The following is a 22,925-nucleotide window of genomic DNA, read 5'->3' on the forward strand; positions in this document are numbered from 1 at the left end:
AAGCAAAAAACAGAAGAAAAGCTTTATTATGGCGATGCACCCGCGCTATGGGTCCTATTTAAATTGAAATCAAAACAAAATTAGATTAAATGGCTGCTGCTGTGTTGTAGGTTTAAATTGGTTGTAAAGTCAGAAGGCTTTTTATCTTAATGCATTAAGATTAAAAAAAAAACCTGTGTGCAGCAGCCCCCCTAATACTTACCTGAGCCTAATCTAATAGCGATGTTGCAGGAGTGTCTTGGCTGCCCGGGACTCCCCTCCTGATTGGCTGAGACAGCAGAGTGGTGTCACTGCTGTCAAAGTCAGTTAGCCAATAAGGAGAGAAAGGGGGCGTGGCCGAACTGTGGCTTCGTGTCTGAATGGACACAGGGAGCTATGGCTCGGCTTGGGTGGCCCCATAGCAAGCTGCTTAGTGTGGGGGCACTGAACAGGAGGGAGGGGCCAGGAGCACAGAAGAGGGACCTGAGAAGAGGAGGATCGGGATCGCTCTGTGCAAAACCAACTGCATAGAGCAGGCAAGTATAACATGTTTGTCATTATTAACTAAAAAAAGAAATAAGACTTTAGTATCACTATAATATACCATGTGATATGAATCCAAAGAAACTACAGCGATGTCCCTGCGTTATAATCCATAATAATAAAAAAAAAAAGCAATCTTCTAAACTCAAAAAAAAAAAAGTGATTCTGCAGCATTAACACAATTCATATAGTCCATAAATATCATCATCTACAGTTGGTGAGTAGGTGAACAAAGGACGACAACAATGGGATCAACTCCTATATATGGACACTTTAATTGTTGATTAAGCACGGAGCACTTTATAATAATTTTTTTTATCACTATTGATATTTATGGACTATATGAATTCTATTGATACTGCAGAATCTTTTTTTTTTTTTGAGTTTAGAAGTTTGCTTCTTTTTTTTTTTATCATGTATTATAGATTATAACTCAAGGGCAGTGCTGTAGATCATTTGGATTCACACCACATTGACCACCTGTTTGATTGAGAAAGCCATACATTGTTGCCTGGAGATTGTACTAAAGAAGTGGAGAAGGAGAGACCACATAGAAGAGGTTTTACCAAGACAGACCCGCATTCTACTGCTAAAAAAAAATAACAGTTTATGGTGTTACAGTAGCGCTCCCCTGGGAATCTTACTTCCAGCCCATTGCATTAGTCCATTAAAAAAAAAGGCAAGAATACATTGGGGTCATTAACGTGCGCCCAAACCCAAATGTTTTATTTTCAGTTTTAGATGGAGCGGGGAGAAATCCACCCTTTTTTTGCCCTGGGACTATGGTCATCAGGTCAGAAAAGGTACAACAGTCACCAAAATGAGAGGTGAAGGTAAATTTTCGAAACTTCCAGTAAGATACAACTGTGCCAACAGCTCTTCTCCTCTATACAAGCCTACTAGCTCTGTCCCATAGGGCCAGCATATGTCTTGCTTGGTATTCAAGGAAAACGTCACCAAGCTAGTTCTCAAGCCCCCTGTGTCTCCTAGTGACATTCAGAACATCCTTTAAGACCCCTGCATGTTCCCAGTGTTCTCCACCCCAGCAATTCTCTAAGAAAGTGGTCTCCAAACTTCGGCCTGGGGGTCAGATGCAGCCCTTTGCCTGCTTTTATCCAGCCCTTGGGGCACAATTTTTATCCACCGATATCAACGGGGCATAATCTCCACACTGAAACCAACGAAGAGGCAAAATTTCTCCCAACGGCACCAATGATGGGGCACAATTCCTCCCACTGGCACCAAACATGGGTAACTGTTTATTCTTCCTGACGTTGGGACCTTTTCTACTACCAATGGCTACAGTCCTGCCCCCCTTAAGCCTGGAGGACAGTAAACTGGCCATATTGTTAGAAGGTTTGGAGACCCCCTTGTTCTGAAACCTGTGTGATTGCCTGTGTGTTCCGGCCAACAACTTGCATGCCGACAACTGTGTAATTTTCTGTGCTCTCCAGTTTGTAACCAGTGTACCCGCACCTGTAGCTTCCTTGTACACCCCGGGCTAGCATCCAGTCTACACTTCTATGTCTCCTTTATGCTTCCTTCTATGCCCAGTATATCCATGTTACAAGAGACTTGTAACTATTACTCCTATTGAGCTCAGCTGCCTTGTGCTGCACTAGACTTTCCTCCATGTGCTGTCTGTACTCATTATCCAGTAGTTGCCTGCTTTGGTGAGTTTGACGAATGCAACCTGGGAGTTATCAGAAGCAAAACCCATCATCCCATGCAGGGTGTTCTGGTGAAGACAAGGCAGCTCCCTAACCCCTGTGTCACAGCCCTTCTAGGGGCTCTCACCTTCACATAATGAGCACAGGCTCGCTGAACCCATTTCCTTCAGGACCAAAGGGTATCCCGTCACCACAGGGTCTTTTGCCATGTCTTCACAAGGCTCTCCAATATGGTTATGATATGTTTTCTTTTCTTGGTTTGTCCTGTGTATTTGCTATAGATTTTGATTTCTTGTTTTTAAAGCGGTGTTAAACCCAAAAGCACACATTTATTAAATTGCAGCTCTATAGAATGCATTAAGATTTAAAAAAAAAAAAAAACTTCTGCCTTTTCAACCATTTTAATTCCACAATGGGTTTTTGATTGTCTTGTAATTTTTTTTTTTTTGTTGTTCAATAAAAACGTATCACTAAAAAAGTAATAAAAATGTGAAGTGTATAACACTAAAAAAGGAAGTCCAAATCTCAAATTATTAAATGAGTCTTTGAAGTTCGTTAAGTACAAATGTGAAACTCAAAAGGTGATAATTCACACAGATATAAACAAAAAAGTCAGAATGTGGTGTGTCACACAATGTATAAACCAAGGATTTTGAAGTCCTATTGGACGAAACACGTAGGGCGAGGTTATCATGTTCCCTGTATTGCTTTTTAACATGTGATCACGTTTTAGTTTATATTTTACATTCATTTTCATTTTTATTGTTTTTGTTTATGCTGGTTCCATGCCAATAAATAGCTATTTGTTTATTTTTTCAACCTACACTATGGGAAGCTGTTTTTCTTTTTTGTTTTACATATGATCCTTATCACAAGTTTGGCTCCATATACCGCCCAACTATTGGCCAGAATTGCCCTCTTCTGTCTTTTCATCTTTTGATTTTTGGAGAGGAGGATTAGAGCTTCCGTGGAGATGCAGATTGTGATGCAGATTTCCTTGTTGGCGTGAGGATCCCTACCGGTGTGGTCTCATCAAGGTTTCATCTATATATGCCTGTATAACCTAGTGTGCATGCACTGGTCTAGTGGCTCCGAGGAAAATCAGCTTTCGTGGTGATGTGGACCATTACCTTGTTGGCCTGAGGATCTACAGGCGGACAGACCGGCGTGGTTTCATCGAAGTTCCATCTATATATGCTTGCATGACCTAGTGTTCACGCACTGGTCCAGTTGTTGATGTCACTGAAGTGAAGCTGCTCCGGGACAATTTCTTGGTTTATACATTGTGTGACACACCACATTCTGACTTTTTCGTTTATATCTGTGTGAATTATCACCTTTGAGTTTCACATTTGTACGTCACGAACTTCAAAGACTCATTTAATAATTTGAGATTTGGACTTCCTTTTTTAGTGTTATACACTTCACATTTTTATTACTTTTTTAGCGCTACATTGGAATTTTTCTGTTTATATGAATTTGGTCACATTGTGTGTAGCTGCTTTATGTTTTCTGTTTCAGGTTAGCGAAATATATTTTTCCTTTATCAATAAAAATGTATGTTTATTGTAAAATTATATTTCTCTTGTGTCATCCTTCAGATTATCCCCAATGGGGGCATATTTTTTCTAATGAAAATTGTGGAGGGATTGTCACAATTCTTGGATGACTTTGTGATTATAACTTGTACAAAACTCAACCCCCATTCTTGAAGTGATTACTATACAAATCTTCAATAAGAGAACTCACTTGTTTCCATGGGCAATGGCTCTACCCATACGCTGCAAATGGAATGTTCCGCAGCCCACGCAGTTGTACACCAAAGTTTGTTTGCTATATATAGAAACAGGAAGGAAGCAATTAAATTTCATGGACTAGAACAAAAAACTGCTTCCTGATGTCTGTAAACAGTGAAAACGATCGGCTCACCTGGCGGACATCTTTACTTTTGCCTGACCTGTGAAGACTCGCACAAACACGCGGATGTAGAAATCAGCAGAGATGCTGATCAGGGGGACTATGTAACGTTGGTAACAGTTGGAACGCAAATCCAAGGCGTGTAACAGGATGCGCAGAGCCTGAAAAAGAGACCAGCCTCATTCAAAAAAATAAATAAAAAAAAGTATGAAACAAAGAGGTGTTCCTGCTTACAATCAGACGCTTCCTTTGTTCTTCTAACCTGTTTTATACATAGGAAAGGAAGAATCGGATTGGCTCGTAAAGGCATTGCACATGGTTCTTCTTCCAAGACACTTTATACCAGGGGGCCTCAAACTGTGGGCCCTCCAGCTGTTGCAAAACAACAAGTCCCATGAGGCATTGTGAGGGTGACAGTTAGAACAGTTAGTGAAAGTAGAAATCAGAAATTCCTAGTAACACAAAAAACACATTTTGTGTGCTCCAGTTTTAATAAATCTTACAAAGGGGCTCGAGACACATTGGGAAGATTTACTAAAACTGGAGCACACAAAATATGGCACAGCTGTGCACAGTAACCAATCATCAAAGCTCAATTGGACAAGATGAATTTAGAAGCTGATTGGTTACTAAGCACAGCTACACCAGTTTAACCACTTCAGCTCCGGAAGGATTTACCCCCTTCCTGACCAGAGCACTTTTTGTGATTCGGCACTGTGTCGCTTTAACTGACAATTGCCCGGTCGTGCGACGTGGATCCCAAACAAAATTTACGTCTTTTTTCCCCCCACAAATAGAGCTTTCTTTTGGTGGTATTTAATCACCCCTGCAGTTTTTTTTTCCGCTATAAACAAAAAAAAGAGTGACAAAAAACCAAACAAAAAAAACATGATTTTTTACTTTTTGCTATAATAAATATCCTCCAAAAATATATATAAAAAAAAAATTCTCAGCTCAGGCCGATACGTATTCTTCTATGTATTTTTTGTAAAAATCGCAATAGGCGTTTATTGATTGGTTTGCGCAAAAATTATAGCGTCTACAAAATAGGGGATAGTTTTATGGCATTTTTATTAATATAAATATATATATATATTTTTACTAATAATGGTGGCGATCATTGATTTTTAGCGTGACTGTGATATTATTGCGGACACATGAGACAATTGACAAATTTTTAGGACAATTGGCATTAATACAGCGATCGATGCTATAAAATTGCATTGATTACTGTAAAAATGTCAGTGAAGGGGTTAACCACTAGGTTAGTGTGTTTCTAACTGTCTGGGGGATGGGCTAGCAGTGACACGACACTGATCGCTGCTCCCGATGACAGGGAGCAGACGATCAGTGTCCTGTCACTAGGCAGAACGGGGAGATGCTGTTTACATCGGCATCTCCCGTTCTTCAGCTCCGTGACATGATCGCGGGTATCCCGGCAGCGATCGAGTCCGCGGGCACAGTCACGGAGATTGCCGCCCGGAATTTCAAAGTAACATATGGGTATGTTACTTTGCCCAGCCGTGCCATTCTGCCGACATATATTTGCTGACAGCTACTTAAAAAATATTTAAAAAAAGTAATAATCCAGTTAAGTAGAAGTCTGAAATTCCTAGTAACACAAAAAAGAGTTGGAGGATTTACTTAAACTGGTGCAGCTGTGCTTAGTATCCAGCTTCTAAATTGATCTTGTTCAATTGAGCGTCGATGATAAAACCTGGAAGATGATTGGTTGCTAGGCACAGCTGTGCCAGATTCTGTGTGCTCCAGTTTTATTAAATCTTCCCAATATGTCTCTCTACAGCAGGGATCTGCAATTAGCGGACCTCCAGCTGTTGCAGAACTACAAGTCCCATGAGGCATAGCAAGACTGACATCCACAAGCATGACACCCAGAGACAGAGGCATGATGGGACTTGTAGTTTCACAACAGTTAGAGGGCCACCAATTTGAGACCCCTGCTCTACACCGAAACAGAACTTTTCTGCTGGCAAATTGATGAGAGAAAGTTGCTTGAGGGTTATGGAACACAAGTTGGCAGGTTCAAACTAAATGACAATTGGATGACAACATTGTCAACAGTTTAAAGGAGTTGTAAACCATCGTGGTTTTTCACCTTAATGCATTCTATGCATTAAGGTGAAAACCCTCCTCTGCTGTAGCTGCCCCCTAGAGCCCCCCCTCTTTCTTACATGAGCCCGATTGATCCAGTGACGGGAACGAGCACAGCAGCTTTCTTGGGTCCTCAGTGGATATATTGTTAGCAGAGCAGCCATTAGCTCCCTCTGCTGTCAATCAAATCCAGTGACCCGGGGGATTGGGCCGGGTCCTGCAGTCTGTGTCCATGGAAAGTGGCTCTCTGTGGAGGCACTCGAAGAGGAGGGGCCAAGAGCACCTCCGGGGGGGCCCAGAAAGGGAGGATTGTGGCTGCTCTGTGCAAAACCCTTTTTGTTTGTTATTTTAAAAACATTTACAACCTATTTGTGATATGCTTGGTATGTATTAAAGTCAGGATATTTCATACAGATTTTCCTTGGAACTTTACCTTTATTTGATTAGCTGTGTGGTTTAGATTTTTCTGTATGCCATTACTACTTGAAAGGTGGAGCTCCGGTCAATTTTATAAAATAAATTAAAAGTCAGCAGCTGCAAATACTATAGCTGCTGACTTTAATATACAGACATTTACCAGCACAGAGATTCGGCGCGGTCATCGTCTGGGCGGGTTCTTTGCTGGTCTTCGGGTCCCCAGCGTCGCCATCTTGCTTGTGGCAAGCCGGCTGTGACTTCCTAGTGTTTCACAGCTGGCTTCCCAAAGCGATGCGCATTGTGAATTGTCCTGCAGCCTCCTGGGACATGCGACGTATACCAAGAGGTTGCGGGTGGTGAAGAGGATGAACTTCTTTGGGTACATAGCGGGGACCTGCCAGAAATAGGTAACCTCTCCCAGGAAAAAAAAAATTTTAATACAGGAGTAAAGGGGGGTGGAGGAGGATCAGCAATCTTCACTACTTGGGTTAAGTTGCACACCAATCACGCCTTTTGATGGTCTAATAGTTACATTTATCTTCTTATTTTTGTGTACAAGTCAGCAGGTTACCCACCCTCCCAACACACACAAATTGGACACATAACTTACCATTTCATGGCAGAACCTAGACTTTAAGGACATGGCTCCATATTTTGCGTAACACGTCTCGCCGTTATTTCCCGCTAGCACTGCCATATCAGTGCAGGTAACACACAACAGCCCTGCAGAATAAAGAGGGGGTGAGGTTTCTGGCTTAACTGTAAAAGGTACAGGAGACAATCTAACCATGGTCAAGTAAAAAAGGCTAAGGGTTAGCAGCACTAGTGCCCTCGTTAATTATAATAAAATAAAGAAAGTCAATATTAATCCTGGCCACCCATTCTCTGGTATCATTCAAGAGGTATATAAAGGGCATTGTGGCGTTTTGTTTCAGTAAGCACACATTATAATGTTTTCTTTAAAATATTTGTGATCACAATCTATATTACCATACAAACTGGCTGGGCCTTATTTCTACAGGAAAAGCCCAATTGAACTTTCAGTTTAAATCAGCTACGTACTAGAGCTGCACGATTCTGGCTAAAATGAGAATCGCTATTTTTTTTTTGCTTAGAAGATAGATCACGATTCTCGCGGCGTAACATCTTTCACATTAAAGAGGAAGTAAACCCTGATGGGTTTACTTCCTCTTTGATTCCCTGTAAAAGGTAAAGCATAATGGACTTCGACGGAGCTGCGATGACGTCACTCCCGCGCATGCGCATGGGAGCCGCCACTCGCAGCATATCGCCGTTAACTGTGGCGCGCTCAGTGTGCCTGCGCGCCGCTGTCTACGGCGCAGTGGTGCCTGTCTTTCAGCAAATATCTCCTAAACCGTGTAGGATTAGGAGATATTTCTTGGATTTACAGACAAGCCTTAATCTAGGCTTACTCGTAGGTCAAAGTGGTTTGTAAGGGTTTACAACCACTTGAAGGCTCCTTTCACACTGGGGCGGGAGCAGCGCCAGCGGTAAAGCGCCGCTATTTTTAGCAGCACTTTACCGTGGTTTTAGCGGCGGTCTGCGCCCGTTAGCGGGGCTGTTTTAAAAGGGTTAAAACCGCCTGAAAGGCATTGATTTCAATGGGTAGGAGCGGTGAATACACCGCTCCTTTCATCGCTCCAAAGATGCGGCTAGCAGGACTTTTTTCACCGTCCTGCTAGCGCACCGCTCCAGTGTGAAAGCCCTCCGGCTTTCACACTGGAGTGAAAGGGGCGGGTTTTTTCAGGCGCTACACAGGCGCTAGTTTTAGCGCCGTAGTGCCTGAAAACCGCCCCAGTGTGAAAGGGGTCTAAAACAAAACAAACAAAAAAAATGTGCTAACTTTACTGTTTCTTTTTTATTTATTTATTGAAGTGTATTTTTTCCCAAAAAAATGCATTTGTGTTAAGGAATCCAATGTACATAATGATAATCAGAAAATGTCTATTTGCTTATGTGTATACATGTTCCCATGCTCCTTACTTATTATGTAGCATACAGATTGACCCTGTTCTGCGGAAGCCAAGATGGCGTCTATACCCTACATCCCCCGCATTAAAAGAATGCATTCGAGATAACAGAACCAGCTTCAACCAAACTTCAAGCATCAAGTTTCTTCATTTCTCTTGTATTGTAACCAATAAGATGTACCAATTAGACTGACATAGTAATGACGTATCTTTCTGTATAAAATGTTAACACCGCCCACCAATAAATCAGAAGTTAGAAGTAGCCTGAGCTGAACATATCTCAGAGAGTGTTTACTTCTAATGTGCATGCACATTTATACTTTTTAATTAGGAATAGCAGCAGATAACCAAGAACTGATTTATAGTTCTAATCCATCACATTTGAAAGACTGCTGGGCAAATACAGCGTGACATAAAATATTGCAGCAATTGCCATTTTATTCCCTAGGGTCTCTGATTATAATGTTTGCAGGTTCCAAGTAATTTTCTAGCAAAAAATATTGATTTTAACTTAAGAAGTGTCAGAAAAAGATTTAGACTTAAAACTTCCTGCATTTACACATGGTTGAAAGCTTGGCAGACTGCCCAGATTATTTGTTTATACAAAAAGTTCTTTCCCTTTGATCTAAGAAGTGTTAGTTACAATGTTTCAAGTTCTACACTTGGTAGATTGCCCAGGATGCTTTCTTTTGACAGCTGAGTGATCAGATAATCTCTCCACTTGTTTATATGAAAGAACCGCCTACTTTCAGCGGGAGAGATCGTCAGAGTGGGTGAATCGAGATCGCGTTTTTTTAACGATTAATTGTGCAGCTCGACTACATACATATCAGATGCATCAAAACAAAAAGGTTTTCAATTATTTAATAGTTCTTTTTCTATGGCAAGCAGGCACAGCCTGAATAGAAATGCCTGCAACCCGTCAGCTTGATGCAGAGTCGGACCCTTCCTCTCTGGGGGGGGGGGGGGGGGTAAGCAGTGGTCTCTGACAGTTTTAAGTCTTTTAGTTTTGCTCATCCTCATTGATAATCACAGAACAATCACCTACCTCCATCACAGACACTCTGCACTGCGGCATCCAGAAACATAGCCGGACTTCCATAGGGATCTAGATCTATGACATCAAAGCGATCTTGTATCGCCATCCTATTGTACATCAACAGCCTGCAAATTTGGGAGCAGAGAATGTTAAGCTTTCTATACACAATTCCGTATTAAGTATACATTTATGTAATACTTCTATGCACCCAAATTATTTCAGTCTCTATTTTCCATCACATTTGTCACTAAATCTGGCAGTCAACAGATAACAATTACATTGCTGACCCCTATTGCCCATCTATACCATCTTCACACCACTCTGTGTGTGTCAAAAGATGCACACAGCAGTGCTCGGGAGTGAGCTTGCAGATGCGCTCTTAAAGGAAGCGGTTTCCTATGGCGGCACACCAAGAAAAGAAATGCCAATGGGGTACCCGAGAAATGTAGGTTCAGGGGCCGTTCTGTGCAAAACAACAGAGAAGGTAAGTATACCATGTTTGTAATTTTAATATTAATCACTTAAGCCCCGGACCATTTGGCTGGCCAAAGACCAGACCACTTTTTGCGATTCGGCACTGCGCCGCTTTAACTGACAATTGCGCTGTCGTGCGACGTGGCTGCCAAACAAAACTGACGTTATATTGTCTACAAAATAGGGGATAGTTTTATGGCATTTTTATAAAAAATTTTACTAGTAATGGCGGCGATCAGCGATTTTTATGACTGTGACATTATGGCGGACACGTCGGACAATTTTGACACATTTTTGGGACCACTGGCATTAATACAGCGATCAGTGCGATTAATATTGCATTTATTACTGTAAAAATTTATTAATATGTATCCTAGGCAGTGTTATAACTGAAGGGGGGGTGGGACTGTGCAGGGAAACTAACAGATCTGTATTAACAGACGATCTATCAGTTCACTGCTCAGAGAACTGGAAACTGCGTGCTTATACACACACACACACACACACACACACACACACACACACACACACACACACACACACCTCTGGGTTCTTCATGTGCCCCAAGCGATCGTGGGAGCCCGGCGGCGATCGAGACCACCAGGCACTCGCATCAGCTCGGGGAGTGCACAGGGGGCACATGCCCCCTAGTGGTCGTTTATGCTACCGACGTAGCATAACGGCGATTTGCATCACCGAGCCACGCTGCTGCAGTACAACTGCGGCGGCTGGTCAGCATGCGGTTAATAAAAAAACAAAACATTAAGCTTTACAAGTACTTTCATGAAGTCCCTGAGAAATACATGATAAACCCCTTCCTGCCAACGTAACATATATATGCGGCCCCACTGCACTGGGCTTTTTTTTCTGCAAATATATGCTCATTTCCCTTTGTGTGTGTCACACAGCACACTTCCAGCACAGAGACCGGGGTCTCACCAAGAGCCCCGTCCCCATACTAATGATCGGGACCCGGAACGCCAGATCGTGGGTCACCTGATCGATGTGGTAGCCTATAATAGTAGCGGTGACTGACGGCTCATCCATCCATCTCTCCTATACCCCTGCCAACAGCTTCCAGCATTCAAAGGATACATTTCAAAGGACCCTTGTGAGGGCATTCTTCTTTTAACCATTGTGTTTTTAAATCATTACACTGAGATGGCAGCACCCTCTCTTTTTTGTTTTTAATTTTGTCTCCATAGTTTCACCTAAACGCTACTTTTTAATGCAACCTAACCTGGCATCACTGTAGCTGGCCGTCACCAGGTTCTCCACGTCGTTGTACTTTATATTCCGTTTGATCAGCTCTACGGCACTTGATGAGAAGTCATTGGCTATAACACTTTTAAGGCCGGGCACTTCTTTGGCAAAGCGGATCGAACGTAAACCTGAGGCTGCAAGGCCCTCCAGTACACGGAGTCCTTCCTGGAAGAGGGAATGATCAGTTATTGTGGGGATAAATCAATCAATTTGGACATATAAGATTTTTCCGGCACTATGATCTCAGTGCTGAATACCTTCGGCACAGACAGGTGCAGGATGAGGAAGCAGGCAGAAGAATAGGGCTAAAAGTGTTTGTAAAGACTGTAGTTTTTTTTTTACCTTCATGCATTCTATGCAGCAGCGCCTGCGCCCCCCCCCCCCCCCAATACTTACCTGAGCCCCATGCCCGACCCCGACAGAGCGATGTGAACAAGACTCACGGCCCTTCCTCCTCATTGACCGAGACAGCAGTGGTAGTCATTGGCTCCTGCTACTGTCAATCACAGCCAGCGAGAAAGTGGGGGCAGGGCTGAGCCATGCTCCATGTGTGAATGGACACAGAGCAGTGGCTCAGGAGCGAGCCTGCTTAGGTGCCCCCATAGCCAACTGCTTGCTATGAGGGCACTAGGCAGGAGGGAGGGCACAGGAGCACTGGTGGCCGAGAAGAAGAGGATCAGGGCTGCTCTGTGCAAAGAAACTGCACAGAAAAGGAAAGTAGGTTTGTTATTTTTAAACCAAAAAATCTGCCTTTAACTAGTGCTATGGCTTATTTTAGAGGGTAATGGGGTTTTAGGCACACTTCATGAGCTCCAGGCAAAGGGTGTCAATTAAAGTAACTAAAAGCTAAACTTTTTTTTGATCTGGATAGTGGTGAGGGCCGGGGTTAGCAATACTGTCAGGGTTTCACTGTGGTCTGTGTCTCCATAACTAAGATTCACCCTCTCAAATTGTCTGGATCACTGATGTCACCAGGAATGAAATTGAGGGGAAACACTTGACCATCATGCTGCCCTTCCTGCTCTGGGTGTCCTCCCAAAGATCAAGAGATTGTTACAGATGAAACAAACAAAAAATAAAAAATTAACTCTGATAAAAAACGTGCTTTACATTAAGGGGGTTTATTAACTAAAACTGGAGAGAGCAAAATGTAGTGCAGCTCTGCACAGAAACCAATCAGCTTCCAGTTTTTTTTTGTCAAATCTTAATCAAACAAGCTGAAGTTAGAAACTGATTGGCTACTATGCACAGCTGCACAAGATCTTGCACTCTCCAGTTTAGTAAATGAACCCCAATGGGTTGCCATCAGTCCAAGTATAGATAAAGTAAAAAAAAAAAAAAAGGTATGCAAAGTGAAATTTAATGCGATATTCAGAGGCCCTTCAGATCTGAACTTTCAGTAGACATGGCTCCTACCGATACTCAGACATGTCAGAAGTGCAACATAGAGCTTCATTCAAATCCACCTTTAAAAGACTCCAATATGGCTGCTAAAGGGAAAAGTTATCAGCAACTATGCCTAGATTTCACAAGATCTCAATGGGCATTAACAATGCTGCTCCATAATAATGTTCATGACATGGAAATGCCAGTTCTTGCATAAGTCCCCCTAGGAGTTAATGGACAAATCGATCTTTGGTACAATGGTCCATTGATTAATTCCCCCAACCCTGAGTGCAGCTCACATGCTTGAATATTTACCTTCCTCCCTTAAGGGATTGTAAACCCTTGAGGTTTTACACCTTCATACATTCAATGCATGCATGAAGGCGAAAAACCTCCTGTGATGCAGCAGCCCCCCCTTTTACTTACCTGAACCCGGTCTTTCCAGCGACAGGGATTAGCACACCAGCTCTAGCCGCTGTTTTGGGTCCTCATTGGATAGATTGATAGCATTAGCAGCCATTGGCTCCCGCTGCTGTCAATAAAATCCAATGACCTGGGAGCCGGGGGCCGAGTCCTGCTGTCTGTGTCAATGGACCCAGCAGCAGGGCACAAGAGTGTGCCCGCACGAATGCCCCGAGGCAGAGCGGCTCTCCAAAGGGGCACTCGAGAAGGAGGAGCCAGGAGCGCCACTGAAGGACCCTGGAAGAGGAGGGAGGATCAGGGTCACTCCGTGCAAAACCAACTGCACAGAGAAGGTAAGTATAACATGTTTGTTTTTTATTATTTATAAAAACAAACCTTTACATATTCTTTAGCCTGGGTTCACATGGCTGTGACTTTGTAGTTGACATGCCTGTGCGACTTCATTGCAGCTTGCATACGACTTCTTTAAAGCAGGAGTCCGCCGGGAGTTCCGCCGTTTTTTTTTTTTTTTTTTTTTTAAAAGCCAGCAGCTACAAATACTGCAGCTGCTGACTTTTAAAATAATGTCACTTACCCGCCCAGCACGCCCGCGATGTTGGCACCCGAAGCCGATCTCTCGATCGTCTCTCGGGTGCTGCCGCCACCATCTTGGTATGGGAATCAGGAAGTGGAGCCTTTCGGCTTCATTTCCCGGTTCCCTACTGCGCATGCGCGAGTCGCGCTGCGCAATAAGGATGGACCCACTGCCTCTGGGATCTGTGTGTTTCCCAGCAGGCAGCGGGGGGCTTTCGGAAAGGGGCGTAAATCTACGCCCCTTTCCGCAGAGAGCTATCCCGGAAGTGGGTGCAGATACCTGTACTGTACAGGTACCAATTGTGGCGCCAGAGGGGGGTAGGATTCCAATGAGCGGAAGGTCCACTTTAGGGTGGACCTTCGCTTTAACATTAGTCAATACAAATCATATTGAAGTTGAACCAAAAGTAGTACAGGAACCTTTTTCTAAATCAACTGTTCAATTACAATAAATGAGGCACGGCTTGTCATGCAACTCTGAACTCTCAAGTCACATGACAAGTTGAACCTGCCACCCACAAACCAATGAAAATGTCGCCGAGATGGCCTTAATTGTTTTGGAATGGTGGGAGGTATGCAAGTCCAAGTCCCAGAAGTCAAAGCCTCTGTTCAGGAAGCACCCAGGGGTATCCGTGCACAGGAAAGGACATGGGACACAATACAAGTATTTGAGGGAAACCTAATGGGTTTGCAAAAAATAAAACTCACAGCAAGGTTCCCCAACAGTGACAGTGCGGCGACTGGAAGGGGCGGCATTCTCTGGGAAAGGTACATTTCCATCATCTCCATTATCTGAAAGGTTCACCACCACCTTCTTGTTCTCCCTCTCACCTGGCACCACGACTGCAAAAGGACAAAAAAATAATAAATGAATGGAAAGGCCATATTGGCACAAAGTACATCATGGGCAATCATTTTAAATACTCACTGTCTATTCCTTTTTCAGCAAGCTGCATGCGAGCAAATTCCGTAAGCACAGCACATCTGGAGGAGGAACGGGAGTTTTCACAAAATATCAGCATAAGTTGTAAACTGAGAATATTATAAAATGACACATAAGCAGGATATCTTCAGTGAAAACATAAGTCATAAACCAAAGATCACATAATGATCAACTCTTCTTGTGAAGTCAGTGCTTGGACCCAACTATTCAGCCATCATTTCCCATTAAAGGATCACCATGCTTAGCAGGTGGTAGAGGGTGGGATCTAAGATGACTTTACAGGATAAGTCTTGGTCTACATGCAAGTTAACCTGCCTATATCTTCTGAGCTCCCTGCTGCAGGTATGATGTACAGGAAGTTAGAGGGGGACAGAACTATCAAACTTTTTTTTTCCACTTCATAATCTCAACAATCTAACCAGGTGAGGACCTTAGGCATGCTATGTACACCCACAGCATACGTAAAATACTCCTGGTTCTCCGCCACTTTTGCTGGCAATTTCCATAGGCTGGGTTAGTCAGGGCAGGGTAGTCTTCCAGGTCATGATTGCAGACTGACAACGGTGAGAGCCGGCGGTGCGGAGGATGGTCTATGTGGACAGATTTACCCCGGATGCCTGCATACTTAGATGTGCCTCTTTTATTCATCAACCATGTGAGTTGCTAATTGTTGTACCTTCATTAAATGTAAGCATATTGCTACAGCCCCGTACACACTATCAGATTGTCTGCTGAGTTTTTCCTTCAGATTTACCAAAACCATATAATATGAGGTCAAACCTTAGGAGTTTCAATGTGTATGCAATCAGGCAGGCCCTTCTACTACATGGTTTTGGCAAACCTGAAGGAAAAACTCAGCAGACAATCTGATAGTGTGTACGGGGCTTTAGAGGCGCCTCTCTTCTCTTTTATACTCTGTAGCACCTGCTGGATTTTGCTTCTAATCCCCTTGTGGAGGCTTCCATTTGTGGATGGACATTTTATGGTTACACAACTTATCACATTGCTATAATCTTCTTATATGGACTATAAACTGAAGGACTTATGAATAAATAGTTGTGGAACGAATCATCTGAGTTTCTATTACTTCTTATGGGGAAATTTGTTTTGATATACAAGTGCTTTGGATCACAAGCATGTATCCGGAACGAATTATGCTCGCAACCCAAAGTTTTACTGTATCTGTGTATATATTATTTTTTATTAGGGCTGTGGAAATTAAAGATTAATTCCTCAATTAATCGATACATTTTTTTGATCAATCAAAATTCTTTTGATCGGTGCTCACCTCTCCGCCAGCTTCCGGGTCTTCAGGGCGTTCCATCGGAGATCCGGTGACGTCACGCACACAACGTCACTGGACTCCTCCCCCCTTCCCCAAGTGCCACCGCCTGCAAACAAAGGGAAGGGGGGAGGAGTCTGGTGACATTGAAGTTCTGTTTGAACATAACGTGTACGGGGGAGGAGCTACGCATGACGTCACCCACTGCTGCCCTACGGAACTAACGCGATTGTCGGCTTTACATGCTGTGTTTTTATCATCTTTATGTGAGTAGTTTGTGTTTGAACACAAAAATTAAATCTCATACTTAAGCAGTGAGCACTTAGATCTTTTCTTTCTACCCATGACCTGGCGTCCTTGCTGAGATCTAAGGAGACCTGAGAGAAGTTTATGGTCCGTGTTAACCCTTTTGATACCCGCTTGTATGACCACCTGTTTGCACAGGGGTCCATGCCATAAGGTGAGAGTGATTAGTTAGACCGGAGGTGGAGGGATTGTCATGCTACTGTGGAAACAAAATTACTTACGTCAGTGCTACAGTTTTAATTTAAAACATATTTGTGTGAACTGTGAAGTTAAGTCATGGATTGTGGAAACAAACTAGTGTCGGGTGATGGTATATAGTGTATACCACATTTACCACTGACTAATGCAGAGTTGCAATGCAAGGAGATCAGCTAAAAGTAGTTGGATCTGTATGTGCGTTATAATTTTAATAATAACCAGTAACTAATTTAATCGGTAACATATATATATATATATATATATATATATATATATATATATATATATATATATATATATATATATTTATTATACAACTAAACATGCCCCTATCAGAAATATAAACTATTTCTCTACTCTAGAAGAGGTATACAGGTACAAGAGCTGAAGCGTATCAAGAATCAGCAGATTTGTGGTTGGAGTTCCTTCTCTTGTCTTTGCTATTCTTTTACATTTTATATTCCAAGCGTTCCTAGAGTGTAAGCTCTGCAGTACAGGATGACTCTTCCCTCCCTGGGTACTGTATACAACTTACGTCAGGTCTCTGTTGAACTCCTGGACGGGGTTGTAGAACACTTGGTTGGCACTGGGGTAGAGGACGCTGGCTTTCCCCTCTGTAATTATGGTTTCTCCCGACTGCTGAGATGCTGCTGGACCCTCCATCCTGAATCTGCAGGAAATCCTTGTCAGTTGTCTTATTCCAGAACACAGAGCAGGAGACTGACCAGCGAAGAGCTGAAAGATGGCGGCACGCATCACACACCTGAGAGAGCAGTACAGTTATATGACCTAAACTATAGTAAACAACCTGATGTCCTGGGGAGTAGGGAAACCCTGTAATTTGTTCTTCCAGTGTTGAAGGTTTTAAGGAATCATTCCCACCATACTGCACATAAAAATGCACTAAACACACTGAAAATGTATTTCAGCGATAACACACATTTGCATGCATTTTTAGGCATGTTGTGTCGCTCTTTTATGAGCAATGTATTTATCAGCACTGGTATGCATTTTAACATCCTATATTTTACAGAGGACGGCGTTCACCTATTAAAAAAAAAAGCACAATTCTTTGGAGCATTCTCCTGTAAGTCCAGGCTGGAATGATGATGATGATGAAGACGACATGCCCCCGATGCCTCAGGCTCATATTTAGGCCTGTAAAGAGTAATGTGAACAGCAAGCTGTTACACAGCCTTTGCAGAGCTTTTGGCAAGTTTTGTTTAGGCTTTTGAAGTACTATTCAGCTTCAGTTTGTAAAACACAGATCCTAATGGGAGTGCTGATTGACACTTTAAACAAGATGATAGCAGGCTTCAGCACTACCTGACGTTTGTTGAAAGCCTGCTAGAAGTTTGGATCTGCATAGCACATTTCAAAAAGGAGCTGAAGGGCACTTTAAAGACATAGAGAAAGCTGCACGAAGCTTGACACAAAAGCTTACTGTTGACACTGGTTTTATACAAGCTGAAGACCGTGTAAAAAATGACCTAATGGGTTAAAATTTCCCAGCTCTCATTTAACAAAGATAAAGCCCAGCAGGAGAACTCAGTGGGCAAAGCTGGAGCATGGAGAAGGCACAGATTGCTTGAGGAACACAGGCTATTGGAAAAAAACGAGTCTGGAATTGGACTTTAAATCAGAGTTTCACCCAAAGCTCATTATACTCCCCCCCCCCCCCGGTGCCACATTTGGGGCACCTTTGGGAGGGGGGTGGGTGGAGAGACAACATAACTGTCTTTCACGGGTATGCTTTCTCCACTTTTTGGAGCCTCAGCCACAGGTATTGATGTCACACCTGGGGCTCCCTCCTCCTCCGAGCCAGTAGGAGCGGAGCCTTGTGCATGCTCAGTAGGCTACACTGCTGGGTCCCCTTACTCGCAATGGAGGTGGCAGCACCCGACAGCTGATGGAAATATCAGCTGCGGTACCGACATCACTGGACTCCAGGACAGGTAAGTGTCCTATTATTAAAAGCCAGCAGCTGCAGTATGTGCAGCTGCTGGCTTTTAATTTTTGCAGCAGTGGGCGGACCTCCAATTTAAAATGATCCTTCATTCACTATTAAAAAAATGAAAGTGCCTTAGTGATGATGAACGGACCTCTTGTGATACCAACATTTGTTCCCATAGCCCAAGTGATCTCACTGGTTCCTGCCCATTAAAGATCAATGAAATCCCCCCCATCATACTTATGGTTGAATATGAAGGCTGGAGGGGGCTCATATAAATCTCTTCTTCTATACAGTTTACTTGTTATCACAGTAAGACTAGCAGGTCAGCCTATAAAAGTATGGAGTATTAAATGTAGGGATTGACCGATATAGTTTTTTTCAAGCTGCCTTTCAGGCCAATATGCTGTAGATTTTAAATTTTATTGTTACACTGTCCTTTTATAAATGTTTTAAAATATTTTTTATTGCTATTCACGACTCAATTTTTTTTATTCTTTGCGATATAAGCGAAAAAAAGAGCGGAAATTTGGAAAAAAACAATTTTTTTCTTTCTATTTTAAAAGAAATCCAATAAAATCAAATCTTGTCATGTTTCAGCCAAAATGTATTCTGCTGCATGTCTTTGGTAAAAAAAAAAAAAAAAAAAAATCCTGTTAAATGTATAATAATTGGTTTGTGTGATCACGGACATATGTACGCAAATGATCCTGTACAGATGTATGCAGGTGATCACGGACGTGTGTAAAGATGATCATTGGGACATGGGGTTTTTTCTGTTAAATCTGTGGGGGACAGGTGTTTTTACTATGTAGGAACATGTTGTGTTTTACATTGTGTACGTTTTACACTGGTGATCAGTGTGTAAAAAAAACAGCTCATACTCACCGATCACTAGCCAGCTATAACGATCCGCTCTCCTCACCGAAAACTTCTGTGTGAGGAGGGGAAGAGGAGAGCCGATTGCCTAGCAACCGGCTCTCTGTTTACATCACATGGACACGGCCGTCAAATGATCAGGAGGGCCAATCACAGAGCCCTCCTGCTGATCAGAGATGCGCTGTGTCCGGGTGACACAAGCGCATCAGGATCGGGCACGCGATCTGCCTCCTTCTGAGGGACGTTCCTGAATGTCCACTCAGAAGGAGAGAGTGCCCGCCCGGCCGTTTATGTGCAGTGGCCAGGTGGGAAGTGGTTAAAAGGGATGAGGTGGCAACTCTACCCCTCGCCCTCCTGTCAAGCCCTATTCCGAGCCACAATCCTGTCTGAATAACGTGTCTGGGTTTCAGGTGGACTGAAACCCAGACATGTGAGTCATAACCCGGACTGTCCGGGTGAATCCTGGACAGGTGGCAACCCTAGAAGGCGGGCTACCGGTCACAGCAGAGCTAGAAAAAAGCATATCAGAGCAATCCCAAACCTTCCCTGACTTTGCGCATGCATAGAAAATGACCTGTGCGTTCGCAGAGGCTCTGACAGGCTCTGCCAGGACCCAAAGGCTTGGCATGGCCCGCTGGCACATTTTCACATGTGCCATTATGTCAGCTTTGGAGAGGAGGAGCAGCCTGAGAGTCACTGATGTCTATGATGAAACTGATTCGTTTCACTCCATTCAGTTATTTGACTACCAAATCTCCACTCTCTGCACACCCCTAACCTCCTGATCCACACCATACACCCCTACCTCCCTCCCCCAACACTCCCCCACCAGCCTGATAATATGGAAGTAAAGCTGAGCAGTGCAGCTTCGTCTCCTCCCACTCCAACAACTCACACACCGACCGCCCACACCCGATCTGCACGCCACCGTCACCTACCTCCGCCGATCACTGATCAACTTATCATTTCAGCATGCTCACAAGGGCGCCGCCATCTTTGCACACCGTCAACGAAACGCCACGTGACAGGTGGCCGGCCAATCAGCGCTTGACACAGACAGAAAGCGGGGAGGCTCAAACGTCCTCTGAGCGTTTAGTGGAGTTGTACAGCCCGGACTCGGTCGCCCCCTGCCGGCTGTTTGCTGGGACTGCAACTCTGCTGCAAATAGATTGTCACAGGAGAGTTGTTTGTTTCCCTTGCCTACCGGGCACATGCACCCCCTTGCTGCCCAGGCCAATTTTTAGCTTTCAGAGCTGTCATTCTTTTAATGACAATTGCACGCTCATGCAACACTGAACCCATATGAAATTTTTATAATTTTTTTTTTTTACACAGATAGAGCTTTCTTTTGGTGGATTTTTAATTTTTTACAAAAAAAAAGACCAAAAAATTTGAAAAAACATTTTATTTTTACTTAGTTTCTGTCAGTTAATGTTGTAATTACGTTTTTTTTCTCCTTCACTGATGTGCACTGATGAGGTGACTCTGATGGGAACTGATAGGTTGAACTGGTGGGCACTGATGAGAAGGCACTAATATGCCATACTTATGGGCACTGATAGGTGGCACTGATATGTGGCATTGAAGTGCACGGATAGGCGGCACTGGTTGGCACTGATAGGTGGCACTGATAGACAGCACTGGTGGGCACTGATAGGCGGTACGGATAGGCAGTACTGATGGGCACTTTTGGCCATTGATGGGTGGCACTGATGGGCATTGATGGACAGCAGTGATAGGCATTGATGGGCAGCACTTATAGGCGGGCCTGATAGCCAGCACTGATTGGCATCACTAATGGGCACTGATTGGTGGCACTTGTGGGCAGTGGTGGGCACTTATTGTTGACACTGGTGGGCACTGATTGCTGGCACTGGTGGGCAATGGTGGGCACTGATTGGTGACACTTTCGGCGCTATAATGTAATCAGGGCACTGATGATCAGTGTGCCCTGATTACATGTTTTGTTGCCCCCTGTGAGGAGATGCCGCTGATCGGCTCTCGTCGCCACACACTCTGTCAGTGTGAGGCGGGGAGCGCCGATTACCGGCATCTCCATGTTTACTTGTGACCAGCTGTGATTGGACACAGCCGATCATATGGTAAAAGAGCAGTGGAACCGGCTTTTTACAGAGATCAGGGTCACACCATGTCCTAGCAACACAGCGTGGCCGCGATCGCCGCTATGCGTGCCCCCATTGGAGCGTGAGAGCAACCGTTTTGGCACGCCGTCATATGATGGCGTCCTAGAACGAGACCACCCCTGCCATCATTTGAAACTAGTTAAAGTGGTTGTTAAGCCACTCTAACATGTATACACCATCAGCACTGCCTCCTATTGTAGAATCCCCCTGTCGTATCCCCCAGCGTTCTCCCTTCCTCCTCTGAGAGATGCAGTGGGCGTGCTTTCCCCTGCTGATGTCAGTCTGAAGGAGAGGAGGAGAGAGCTGGCTGGTCATCTCGGCTGTGAAATTGGCTATTTGCAGCATTTATATTTATAAATCATACACAGAGGAGGCACTGCAATAGGAAGCAGTGCTGATTGTGTATACAGGTTAGTGTTATGCAAGCAGCAGGAGGGGGAGGGGCACAGGCAGCACTGTCAGGAGCAGAGAGGAGACAGATAGCAGGGCAGTGGAAGACATGTAAACTGACCACAGTGTCAAGTCTCAGCAGCCATGATACACCGTGGTCAGTTTACAGAGGAGAGGGCAGAAACTGGCAGGATCAGACAGATTTTTTAGATGTTACTGGGGTCCAAATGACACAGGAAAAGCACTGTTATATAACATGCTTTAAAGGCGCAGGATCAATTTTTTTGGATTAACAAACACTTTAATCACCATTTGGTTTTTTAAATTTTTTGCTTAAAGTGGGAGTCCGCCGTTTTTTTTTTCTCTTAAAGCCAGCAGCTACAAATACTGCAGCTGCTGACTTTTAAAATAATGACACGTGCCCGCGATGTCGGCACCCGAAGCCGATCTCTCGATCGTCTCTCGGGTGCTGCCGCCGCCATCTTGGGTATGGGAATCAGGAAATGGAGCCTTGCGGCTTCATTTCCCGGTTCCCTCCCCGCTGTCTCTGGGATCCGTGCGTTTCCCAGCAGGCAGCGGGGGACCTTCGGAAAGGGGCGTAGATTCTGCGGAAAGGGGCGTAGCTTCTGCAGAATCTAAGCCAGAAGTGGGTGCAGATACCTGTACTGTACAGGTACCTGCACCCCCCTCCCCCCTGAAAGGTGCCAATTGTGGCGCCGGAGGGGGGGAGGGTTCCAATGAGCGGAAGCTCCACTTTAGGGTGGACCTCCGCTTTAACCACTTGCTTACTGGGCACTTAAATCCCCCTCCTGTGCAGACCAATTTTCAGCTCTGTTGCACTCTGAATGACAATTGCGCGGTCATACAACACTGTACCCAAAATAAAATTTTATAATTTTTTTCACACAAATAGATCTTTCTTTTGATTGTATTTGATCACCTCTGTGGTTTTTATTTTTTGTTCAAAAAATTGAAAAAGACCACATTTTAAAATTTTAAATATTTTTTTATATTTTTTTATAAAATTGTGTAAACAGGTAATTTT

At 43.8% G+C, this 22,925-nt stretch overlaps 1 protein-coding gene across 1 annotated transcript in view; it reads right to left on the reverse strand.

Moving 5' to 3' along the window:
* TRMT1 (tRNA methyltransferase 1) overlaps positions 1-20,380 on the reverse strand; it is a 36,627-nt gene extending 16,247 nt beyond the window's left edge. Inside the window, exons 1-10 of the mRNA XM_077470412.1 lie at positions 20,285-20,380; positions 17,052-17,279; positions 14,716-14,771; positions 14,496-14,630; positions 13,309-13,314; positions 11,383-11,566; positions 9,678-9,793; positions 7,249-7,361; positions 4,122-4,270; positions 3,942-4,025 (exon numbers count right to left, since the gene is read on the reverse strand). Of these exons, the coding sequence (XP_077326538.1) occupies positions 3,942-4,025; positions 4,122-4,270; positions 7,249-7,361; positions 9,678-9,793; positions 11,383-11,566; positions 13,309-13,314; positions 14,496-14,630; positions 14,716-14,771; positions 17,052-17,272 (1,064 nt within the window). The 5' untranslated portion in view covers positions 17,273-17,279; positions 20,285-20,380. The remainder of the gene's footprint in view (positions 1-3,941; positions 4,026-4,121; positions 4,271-7,248; positions 7,362-9,677; positions 9,794-11,382; positions 11,567-13,308; positions 13,315-14,495; positions 14,631-14,715; positions 14,772-17,051; positions 17,280-20,284) is intronic.
* Between the last annotated feature and the right edge of the window lie 2,545 nt (positions 20,381-22,925).

Source organism: Lithobates pipiens, unplaced genomic scaffold, assembly GCF_037356315.1.
Source record: "Lithobates pipiens isolate NorthernLeopardFrog02 unplaced genomic scaffold, aLitPip1_a1.2 Scaffold_8, whole genome shotgun sequence".
NCBI lineage: Eukaryota > Metazoa > Chordata > Amphibia > Anura > Ranidae > Lithobates > Lithobates pipiens.